General features: G+C 26.8%; 1 protein-coding gene across 1 annotated transcript; it reads left to right on the top strand.

The window, feature by feature from the left end:
* The first annotated feature begins 10,076 nt into the window (after positions 1–10,076).
* On the top strand, positions 10,077–10,807 carry LOC124921979. The gene has a single exon (XM_047462691.1). The coding sequence runs from the start codon at positions 10,158–10,160 to the stop codon at positions 10,599–10,601; it is 444 nt and encodes a 147-aa protein (XP_047318647.1). The 5' UTR covers positions 10,077–10,157; the 3' UTR covers positions 10,602–10,807.
* The last annotated feature ends 2,330 nt before the right edge of the window (positions 10,808–13,137 follow it).

Genomic DNA, 13,137 nt, shown 5'->3' on the forward strand with positions numbered 1-13,137 from the left:
CTGCATTTGCTTCTCCCCCGTAAGACTTAGTCTCTGTCATATAAAGAGAACCGACCTTCTTTTCTTTAGCTATCACCAAAGACCCTCTAGTGAGTTTCCATTTTCCTTCACTAAAGTAACTATGATAGCCCTCATCATCAAGAATACTAGTAGAGATCAAATTCATCCGAATATCGGGAACATGTCGAACATTCTTCAAAACTAGCTTGCACGAAGTGTTAGTATCCAAACAGACATCTCCTTTTCCAACAATCTTACACGTAACATGGTTTCCCAACGTCATTGAACCAAATTGTCCACTAGTGTAAGAAGCAAATATATCACAGCGATTGGTGACATGATAAGAAGCACCCGAGTCTACCACCCATTGTGAATCTTGAGAAATAAGGTTGATACTATCATTGTCGTAAACAATATCGATGTCGTTACCACCCACATCTGCAACCTTACTACTTCCATCTTGCTTATTCTCCTTTTGTTCCCGCTTTAAAGATCTGCACTGATACTTCTTGTGTTCTGGCTTGCCATAATGATAACATGTAATCTCTTTTCTCGAGCTGGATGTTCCTCGTGACCTATCTGAACTGCCACTGCGATTCTTTGGAGTTTTACTTTTACTTCTACCCCTTCTCTCGGTCACGAACACCTGACTTGGAGTCGAGAAGTCCTGCTCTTTTCTTCTAGCCTCTTCATTCAACACGCTCTCTTTCATCATTTTCAAAGTGAGCTTACCTTGTGGAACAGAATTGGTAATTGAAACCACAAGTGTTTCCCAACTATCAGGCAAGGAATTAATCAAACACATAGCATGAAGCTCATCATCAAATTTCATTCATATCGCAGCCAACTCATTTAGAATCCCCTAAAAAGAATTTAGATTCTTGGACATAAAAGACCCATCTTGATATTTCAACGAGCAAAGCTTCCTAAATAGAAATGCTCTGTTTTGAATGGTGTTCTTCTCATACAGCTCACTCAAAATAGTCCATACTTTATGAGCATTAACTTCAGTAGCCACATGCTGATACACACTGTTGTCAACCCATTGCCTGATTTTACCAACTGCCTTTCTGTTCAGCTTCTTCCAATCTGCATCTCTCATAGCCTCTAGTTTGTCTTTATCACCCAAAATAGTGTCTTCATAATTATAATTACACAATAAGTCCTCCATCCGTGACTTCCAGATTGTGTAATTGGTAGCTGTGAGTTTGATCATCGTTCCATTACTACTCAACGATTCTTCCATTTGAATTATACAAAATCACCACCAAACGAACTCAGCTCTGATACCACTTGTTGTAGAAATCGAATAATAGCACATGTTTAGCAATTCATAAATAGACAAGCTACAACAAAGCCTAACAATTCTTTTTCCCTTTTGTGTAATCAAATAGGCAGCCAAAACAATTGAGCATCAAACAATCAAACAATCAAAGAAACAGAGAGGAGGACACCAAGATTTTACGTAGAAAACTCAAATTAGGTAAGAACCACGGGACACTTCGGCCACTTAAATCATCCACTATATCAAATGGGTATACAATGTAGTTCAATACAAGCCTAGAGGTAATCTAATCAAAATTATCAATTAACCTCATCCTAACTTGTCATTCACATACATTATCATCGTCACTAAAGATGGTTAACCAAATGGAGAAGAGATAAAGAAAATCAGAAGAAGAACCTGCTGCTTCAATAGAGGAATTGCTGCTTCAATGGAGGAAGAACTGCTGGAAGAGGGAGAGAGAAAAAAACAACTAAAATTGTTGTGTTTTTTTCCTTAATAAAATATGCCCTAATGGGCTTTATTAATTTGTTAGGCCCAACTTCCAAATGAGCTGACCCAACAGAAGGTCCCATTATAGGCAAACTAATCGCCTTTAAATCTTCGAGAAGTCAGTCATTTCGATTGAAAACTTTAATGCATGATCGGATCCTAGCTGAAGCTTATCTCTAGCCTTCTAGAAGAGAACAAGGCAACGTCATCATCCTTATCAGCATGATAAGGCCGAAAACGTGGATATATTGTGGATCTAACGAAGGAAGGATGTTATCGATTTTATCCGAAAGGATAAGACTAGATCTAGCGTCGCTTTATGGATGGGAGGAAAGGATGGTGGTCGTCATTCTTCATCTCCATCGTCAGATGTAGGGTGTAAACGAGCCGAGCCAAGCTCGAACTAGCCCTGACTCGAGTTCTGCTCGACTCATTTTTTATTGGCTCAGTTCGAGCTCGATCGAGCTTTCAATATTAAGCTCGAAGTCGACTCGATCATATAACCATAGGTTCAAGTTCGGCTCAAAAAGGGTCGAAATGCTCGAATTTAAATATATTTATATATTAATTTCTTATATTAAAAAAACTTAATGGAAGTCGAGAGTTCATTTATCAGACTGTACAACCCTCCGCGTGTTTTTTGTTTTACACACCGTAATTCTTCTTTAGCCAGAACTTGGTTCACGTAAGAATGGACGTATTGTTTCGCGTAAGAATACACGTAGAATTCATAAGAGAGTTATTAATGTTAAAGCAAGTTTAAGAAGAATATTTTCAAGTCGTACATTGTATTTGAGATGAACTTTAAACATTTTAGACTAAAAATAATTTTATATCTTATAAAATATAATAAATTGAAATTGCATATATTAAATAATATTAAATTATAATTATATTTTGATTTAATTTTTTAAAATTATGTTTATATAATTAAATTAATATCAAATTTATTTATTTCCTTATAATTTATAAGTATTATATAATATATATTTTTTAATTTATAAATATTATTTTGATATATCTTAATAAATACTTTATAGTGAAATAAAAATTGTTTTATATCTTATAAAATATAATACACTTGAGATTATATATATATATATATATATATATATATATTAAATAATATTACAGTATAATTATATTTTGATTTGATTGTCAAAAATTATGTTTATATAATTAAATTAATATTAAATTTATTTATTATTTTTATAAGTATTATATAACATATATTTTTTATTTTATAAGTATATTTTAGGAAGGTCCATAAGTAATAAGTTTATAGATAGTCTTATAAGTATGTTTAAAATTTTGATTAAAAAGTAAAATATAATAAAAAAAATTATATGATGAGGCTCGAAAAAGTTCGACGAGTCATCAAGAGAGTCTTACCTAAGCTCCAGGGACGGACCTAGGATTTCGAACTGGGGTGAGCTTGAAAAAAATTTAGGGTGGGCTTAAAATAATAACGAGAAAATTTTGAAAAAAACAAGTATATAAAAGTAAAATTTTATCATTTTTTTAATAATTAAATAAAAAACAATGAATTATATTAAATTTTTTTAAGAAATTAAGGGTAAAATTTTATCATTTTTTTAATAATTAAATAAAAAACAATGAATTATATTAAATTTTTTTAAGAAATTAAGGGTAATATCATATTTTTAACATAAGTAATAAGTTTATAGATAGTCTTATAATTATGTTTAAAATTTTGATTAAAAAGTAAAATATAATAAAAAAAATTATATGACGAGACTCGAAAAAGTTCGACGAGTCATCAAGAGAGTCTTACCTAAGCTCCAGGGACGGACCCAGAATTTCGAACTGGGGTGAGCTTGAAAAAAATTTAGGGTGGGCTTAAAATAATAACGAGAAAATTTTGAAAAAAACAAGTATATAAAAGTAAATTTTTATCATTTTTTTAATAATTAAATAAAAAACAATGAATTATATTAAATTTTTTTAAGAAATTGAGGGTAATGTCATATTTCTACCGTAAAAAAAATAAAAAAAATAAAAAAATCGGGGTGGGTTTAAGCCCACTCGAGCCCTTACATAGATTCGTCCCTGCTAAGCTCGAATCTTAAACGAGTTGGCTCGAGCTCAGCTCGAATTCGATTTTTACCGAATTCGAATTGAACATTGATCGAGCCACCCACGAACTGCTCAGCTCATTTACACCCCTAGTCGGATGGGAGGTCGGCAAAATGAACAGAGGGTTAAGGTTAGTGGGAGATAGGAGAGAGAGATATTTTAGGGTTATTGGAGATGAGGGGGTATCTTCCCCTTTTATCCAAACGCTCAGCTCTTTTTCTTTGATTAAAGAGGTCTTTTGCCTTCTCATTTACTTAGTTTAATCCAAGGCTGGTTGGACCTTCTTTGGCATTGGGTCTTCCTACTGATGGGCTTTGAATGTTGGGTTTGTCACGTATATTAGGCTGGGCTCCATCTTATATCTTGGGTTGAGCCAATTCAGTTTGGTTGGCTTAAACAAAATTAGCTTAAATCTTGTTTGCTGTGCTTTGTATATATATTTAACAAAAAAAATAGCCTAGAATTTTTATTAATTTATTTATATTTATTTAAATTGGATAGTATAAATTTAGGTGTCTACAATCATGTTATTTAAAAAAATTATATAAACAGATTTTTTAATATAATATATATTATAATATATTGAAAATTCATATTATTATAAATAAATAAACTTAAAACTCTTATAAAATATAATTAATAAATAAATATATTTTTGATTTTATATATTTTATTGTTTTTATAGTGTTTGGGTCAGAATCGGGATGTGATCGAGGCCGATCGAGACGAGAAACACAAATATCATCCGCCACATTCCGATCAAACAAGAAAATAACCGCTTCCACACGGTATAATTTGGTTCGGGACGGTTTCAAATTGCCCTTATTCACACACCATTACAACTGAATTCATGGTGATAAGTTTTAGAGGAGATAATAAGAATATATATTATATTATCGGTTTCAATTTTTTTATTTTTTTATAATTAGTTTATACATAATTATATTTTTATTTTTTATTTCATAAAATTTGATTAATAAAAATAATTATATTTGTATAAAGAAAAAAATAATGAAAACTTAATTCAATTTTATATATATAACAATAATTTTATTAACTTGAATAAAATAATTTTTTAGCGATTTTTTTTATAGCATAGTTTAACTTTTTTTTCACATTTTAAATAAGTTTGGTATTTTAATTTTTAACATATTTTTATTTAAATATATATAAACAAGTTATTATAAATATGGTTCTCAGATAAATTTATATCAAATAAATTTTTAATATATTAAATTAAATAATAAGTTAAATTATCATTAAAAAAATTTATGTTGTAAGTGTTTCTAAATAAATATAGATGTATTTCAATTAACTATTTCAAAATCACAAGGCATATAATAGATTGGTAATTAAATCTAGCATGTTTATTAATTAATTTATTCTATCCAAATCTAAGCTTATGAGACTACTAATTAATACATGAACTAGTCTTTTGAGTAGGGATGAGCGAAGGATTAAAACTAATCCGTTTTGTCAGATCTGTATTAAATTCAAACTAAGTTTATTCAATCCGTAATCTAAACCATTTTACTAATTAATACGGATGAGATTAAAAATGGTTTGGATAATCCAAACTAAAAAATATTTATATATATATCAGTTTGAAATTAGTCAACAATTTTTTTTAAATTTTTTTTTTAAAAATTCGAATATTTTATTATTATTAAATTTGATTCTGAAAAAAAAATTTAAAAAAAAATAAATAAATATCGTTGTCAAGTGATGATAAGTAAAATATATATTATATTTAGATGAAATTTAATTTAAAGAAAATTAATTAATCCTAATCCAATCCGATTTAATTCAATCCGAACTCAATCTAATCCGATCTCAGTCTAATCCGAAATATCCAATCCAAATTAGTATTTAGGAATCAGATTGGATTGGATTTCGGATTAAACCACCTAATGCTCACTCCTACTTTTGAGTTAGGCTACAATAATATAAATGTAAAGGGCAAAATGGTAAAATTCTGTGAATAGACTATTCATGCCATTTGCAATTTGCAAGGACACACTTTTAATACTCAAATAAATGGGCCCGATCAGTATTATTTACTACTCTATACAATTTAAATTTATCATTTTCTTTTTTCTATTTAAAATACTTTAAAAATAATACTTCATTTTTCCTACAATTATTTGGTGACAATTATATAATGTTATTTTCAAGCTATTATTTTTTAAAATTAATATAATCACTTCTCTTTCTACTGTTAAATTTTTTGTAATAGTCCAAAAAAAAAAAGTTGTTATAAAGACTAACAACAATTCAGGTTATAAATCAAAAGTAAATTAACTAAAGAAAAAAAAAGAACAAAACCATTATGAAGCACCTTAATTAGATATCTTTTATTCAAATCTTTGTGTTATGAAAACAATTTATAATAATATAAACATTAATTTAACCATCCAATAATGTTGAATTGGTAAAAAGAAAATTATATATAATTTTATTTTTTAAACCAAATAAGTCTTTCAGCAAATAACTAGGTTAATAAAAAAAAACAATATATATATATATATATATATATATTATATTTGGAGAATATAAAAAATTTAATATTGAAAATTATTTAAACAACTCAATAACCTCTCTTATTCATCACATCAATCAATTTATTAACCCAAATATTAATATATTTTTTATTTTATTATTTTTTATTTTATCATTATATATTAATAATTTTAAAATTTTTACCAACAAAAACTTATCTCCTTCAAATCATAAAAAATTATTACTTTTTAAATAACTAAGATTATTTTTTTTTTTAAAAACATCTCAGAAGTTCTTGAAAAGATGGGCATCATAAATTAAGATGGTTTAGATATATAGGATTGGGGGATAGGTTTGAATTTATTTCCAAGCATACAGTAAGTAGTACATTGCTATCTTAATTTAATATTTTTTCGTCAATTCTTTGGTAAGTAAAATAATTAAGTGGTTACATTTTAAAACAACAATTACTTTGAAATATCAAAGTGTGCTTACTTTTAAAAAAAAATAATTAAAAAGAATAAGAACTGCCTGAATAAAAAAAAATCTTGGTCAATCCTGTTATTATTACAGTTAAGATTTGGGATAATTTTATATTTTATTCAGTCCAACATTTTTTTAAATTTATCAAAATTTTTAATATTAATTTTTATAATTCAAATAATATTTTCAGTTTTTGGTAGGTTGTTTGTTACTCATATTCTACATATTCTTCAATTGTCTTGGTAATTATTTTTTAAAGTTGTGCAGGTTCCATTCTTAATAGCATGTAATTATTTTTTAATTTTTCAATAAAGAGTCATTGAAATTGAATTTTTAAATGGAGGTCCTCTTATCGGTATTTTCTTATTATTTTTATGAGTTTTTTTTATCATATATGTAGATGAACAATTTTATAGCGTTGTTTACCAATACTCAATTAAGTACAATTTTCACTACTGCTCAGAATATTTGATAAAAAAATTCAACACTGTTTAATTGATTTGTTCGACTTACTATATTTCACCACTCATCATCTTTACGGATATTTAAAGTTACCCTAAAAAAAATAAAAAGTAAAATCTTCTTAATTATAATTTTAGTTCAGGAAAATTTGTCATATTATTTAACCTATAAGATTTATTTAACAATATAATTAAATGTAATTAACTATTTATTTGAATAATTAATTCATTTAAAATAAAATTAAAAAATAGCATAAAATTTTATTTATCCTCGTTGACAATTATTGTTTCTCGAACACCTTACAAATTAAGAGTAATAATATATACAACACCTTCATATAACATTTACCTCACTTGATAAAAAAAGAAAAAATATATCATTACTCATAAATTAAACCCATATCTTATATATCAATATTTGATAGAAATATTTAAAATTCCACCTTGGTATACAAATTTGTGAAAAGGGAGTATAAGACACATTTTATTCTATCATTTTTAAGAGAATTTTTCTTTAAATTTTAATTTTGGTCAATGAATTTAATATTAATTAAAAAATATTTTAACTTTTATTTTTTATTTTTTCTATAAATAGTTACTCAAACTGAATATTTCATATAAGTTTTTTTACATATATCTTTCGAATGATTTGGTTGAGTTTTTTTTTATATTTTCGGTATATATAAATATATTATTATTTGATCAAATATTTTGTAGCGTTGCTTACCACCATCAGCTAAAAAAAATTAATTATTGTTTAAAATATTAAATAAATATTTTTTCAGGTCTCCATTGATTCTTTCAACTTACTCTATTTTAACTTTCATCGTTCATTCATGATCTAAATGAGTTCATCTTATGAGTATCTTATGAGTATTTCTCAACCAATTGTATGGTCGTTGGATATTTTTTATTGAGAATTTTATTTTTATAAATGTTATTTGATAAATTATGAAAGTTTCATTTTAAGACATGAAAATGAATCAAAAATAAAAAATAATAAAAATTATTGCTATAACTTTGTTCCTATATATTAATTAATGTTCATTTCTCTATTAATCTTATTGGCCCCAAAAGAGGAAAATACCAGGAAATTCAGTCCTTTTCATTTCAGGACAACATTATTATAAGTAACAGTATTTCATATATAATTTAGATCATAGAATCCAATCAACATAAACTTAATAATGTTATAATTTTTCATTTTCTTGGATATTTTTTAATTGCAACGATTTTATCAAAATATAATTTAATTGCGTGATTAAATAAAAACTGAAGATAAATTTATATAAAAAAAAAGTCAGACAACATTGTAAAATAACCTAAGGATAAAAATAGACTAATAACCTAAGGATAAAAATTGACTAATTTACACATTTGAATAGAAGCAATAAAACTTGATTGCAATAACATACACAGTTTAAAATTTTGATTTATTTAAAGGACTTATAGTTATTAGTTTCTCAACTAAAATGATAATGACACAAAATAAATCTATCTATCAACCTCTATCCACTTGATATATATATGGAACATATGATAGTAACCAATAGGCCAACCACAAATTAATTAAATGTATATGACCACATTTCATTAATAAAAACAAATAGGCCAACAACAAATTAATGATTTTTGAAGGAAGGTTGTTGCTAAATATAGTTTCTAACAAATAAAAATAAGTACTTTAAATAAAATCAAATAGGTAACTCAAATAAAAAGTAATATTTATTCAAATGATTTTTAAATATAGATGTTGGAATCATGCTAGAAGTATTGAAAAAATGTAGATTTTAAATAAGAATGTTTTTATTTAAATAGAATCTTAGAGAATTAAACATTAGTCTTAAAAAAAGAAGGAGAAGAAGAATGCCTTCAAGTAATCAATAACTAACAATAAAAAAATACAAAGACATGAATATCCCGTAGGCAATTAAAATTCAAAATTCAAAATTCAAACCACCAACAAAGGACACTCATTTAAATAACACCAATACACTAATAGTATGATTTTCATTCAAAATGAATCAATTTAAATACTCATGATTTAGGAATCCGAGATTAAGTGAGCTTAAAAAGTAAGACAAAATTATGAATAAAACAAGAGATTATGAATAAAACGAGGGAGGATAAAATAAAGTTTTTTTTTTAAATTAGATAAAGAAAGATAGTGTATTAAATAAAAAAAAATTAAAAATTAGAAGTTACTATCACATTTGTTATCACATTTGTTGTACTGTAAAAAAAATGGTTTTCTAGGTGGGCTAAGCCCCTACATAAAACCGCCTCTTTGTTGGGATGACAATGAGTTCATCAGGCAAAGAATGTATTTCGAAATTTGTATATTAGTAATATTATACATTTAATTATGTTTATTAATGTTTAGGGAGATGACACAAATATAATCTTCGTCTCATCCGCAGTCAACTACAGGACAAACCAGAGAAAAACCGTCCATAATGAGACAATTCAGATCGAAAACTAACAGACGAATCATAATTATTATCTTTACGCTTCGAGTTCGTCAAACGACAAATTTTGCGCATGGTCAAATAGTTAAATGTGTTTGCGGACTATATATACTTAGTCGGCGGGATTAGTCGCATTGAGGATTAGAACCCAATATTCTCATAAAATTATTTTAATTAAACCAAGTGATTAAGTGAAATTAGTAATGGTGTATATAAAGGATGACAAGGGCATTTCAGTATCTTCTTAATACTCACGCTATCTTAATGTGTATATAATAAATCAAAGCAAAGGGTAGCAACCTCTCATTGGCAATTTCTCAAACACCTTCAAGGCAAGAAAAATCAAACAGCCAAAAGAGGAGATCGAAAAAAATGTCGAACCAGCAGCAGCAGCAGATCGAGAACCACCGCGAGAAAGCGGAGATTTATAGAGGCGATTCCCTGTGCAACCAAAAATCTAAAGAGCTTCTAGAATCGATTCAGCTTCCTAGAGGTCTTTTACCACTGGAAGACATCGAGGAAGTGGGTCACAACGTTGATACAGGGTTCGTGTGGGTGAAGCAAAAACGAGCTAAGGAACACAAATTCAAGAAGATCGGACGCCTCGTTTGGTATGATACAGAGGTCACCGCCTTCGTTGAGGACCGACGCATGCGACGGCTAACCGGTGTCAAGAGCAAGGAATTACTGTTTTGGGTATCGGTCAACGAGATCCGCATCGCTGACCCTGAATCAAAGAAGATTACTTTTGGAACCCCAACTGGAATTTCTCGATCGTTTCCTGTTGAGGCCTTTGAGGAAGAGGTGGTTGGTTGATCAGGAGAAGAAGATCTGATGATCTGATCGAAATGGGTTGAATATTATGTAATTTCCTTTTGTTTCTTTCTTTCTTTCTTTACAATATCTACTTTGATCTTCTTTAATTTTAATATTATTATTGTTATTGGGTTTGTTCTATTCTTCCTCAAGTTGTAGTGGTATAAGGAATTGTTATTTATGCTTATGAAGAAAACCTTGATTTAGAATCTAGATGACATCTTCATTAAGTTTCACGTGTTCAAACTCAGAATCAAAGAAAGAGAAGCTGCTAATATCCATTCCTTATTAGTTATTGCCGCTTAGCTAGACTAGAAGAGATGATAAAAAATGGGACAACGGGTTAAACAAAACTCCGCTAAGTTAGACTAAGCTAGACTAGAAGAGATGATAAAAAATGGGACAACGGATTAAACAAAACTCCGCTAAGTTAGACGTCCCAACGGTTAAACAAAACACATAACTCCACTAAGCTAGACTAGAAAAAATAATAAAAAATGGGACAACGGGTTAAACAAAACACATAACTCCACTAAGCTAGACTAGAAGAAATGATAAAAAATGGGACAACGGGTTAAACAAAACACATAACTCACTCGCAAACGCATTTCAATTAACTAGACGCCCAACTTACTTCCATATTGGTAAAACCCAATAATGAAATATTACTTGTGTTAATCAGTCACCATTATTAAATTAAAAATCTTTCTTTTATTTAAGGACAGCTCTAGTAGTTGAGGGGTGAATTTCCAAAATATTTTTGACATTCAATATTTTTTCTTCATTCATTCCACTACTCTACTTTTTAAACTCTTTTTTATTTTTTTTAAATTTGTTTACATTAAAACTCATTATTAAATATATTTGTATTTAAATACTATTTGTATAAGTTTGATTATTAAATTATTATTTTTATAAATATTTAATAATTAATTTTAATGGTTTAAATGTAATTAAAAAAAATAGGAAAACTGTGAGGTCAGTTAGGTAACCACCATCTCCTAAGCCAGATCAGATCTTCTGCTATCGAATAAGGTGTTCCCTTGTTGCGGACCAATCAAGACTCAGCATTATTATTATATTAATAAATTAAAACTGGGTTGAAAAGAAGAATGAGAACCCGGAACCCGTATTTTATTCCGGATTCAGCAGAAACGGAAATGAGTGAAGTTTCCTTCGCTTAACTCTGTTTTACATGACCATTGAAGAAACAGTCTACACTGTTTTACATAAAGTTGTCCATGTAAAACTAATTGATATATATTCACTGTTGAGTGAAACGAACTTCAATTGACTCTGATTTATAAATTATGTTTATAAATTTATTTATGATGTATTTAAATGATTAAATAATAATTCATATAATTTTATTTCTGATATATATAAAATAATAGTTATGAATTAATATAATTTTATTTAAAGATCAGTTTAAAATAATAATCATAAATTATGTGATTTAAGATATTTAAATTAATTTTTATTAATGATTATAATTATATGTTATAATTGTGATATATTCAAATGAATTTGTACAAATTATGAAATTTATATATTTAATATGCACAAATTTCTTTATAATGTATTGAAATATATTTTGACAAATTATTTAAAAATTTATATAATTATATAATTATATATTAAATATATACATATAAAAACATATTTTTAATTATTTTTAAAAGATAGTTAAATAATTTTGTAAATATATTTAAATAAATTTGTAAAACAAAAATATTTAAGTTTTTTTTGTAATATATTTAAATAAATTAAAATATTTAAAAATTTATTTTTAAGATATTTAAAAAAAATATTTAAATTGTTTTATATTTTATATAATTATATATTAAATATATATAAATGTTCATGTAAAACCATTAAAACATTTATGTAAAAACATTTATACGTTCATGTAAAAACATTTATGCCTTCATGTAAATCTGCAAAAAAAAAAAAAAAAAAAAAAAAACAAGCGCTATCAGGTGAAACTTGTTTCACCTGAGTATCTACAACACTCAAATTAGTGAAATAAGCACTACCAAGTGAAGCTTACTTCACTCAATATTTACAGCGCTGAAAAAAGTGAAGCAAACTTCACTTGATATTTACATTTGTAAGATATTTAAATTAATTAATTTTAATTATTTTATATGATTATATATTAAATATATATATAACAACATGTTAAAAAAATTTTGTAATATATTTAAATAAATTTGTAAAACAAAATATTTTAAATTTATTTGTAAGATATTTTAAAAAAATTATTTAAATTATTTTATATTTTATATAATTATATATTATATATATATAAATGTTCTTGTAAAATCATTAACACATTTATGTAAAAACATTTATATGTTCATGTAAGAGCATTTATACCTTCATGTAAGTCTACAAAAAAAAAACAAGCACTACAAGGTGAAGCAAACTTCACTTGAGGATTTACAGCACTCAAATGAGTAAAACAAGCACTACCAGGTGAAGATTGCTTCACTCAATATTTACAGCGTTGATAGAAATGAAGCAAACTTCACTT

This window comes from Impatiens glandulifera, chromosome 1 (assembly GCF_907164915.1).
Source record: "Impatiens glandulifera chromosome 1, dImpGla2.1, whole genome shotgun sequence".
Lineage (NCBI taxonomy): Eukaryota > Viridiplantae > Streptophyta > Magnoliopsida > Ericales > Balsaminaceae > Impatiens > Impatiens glandulifera.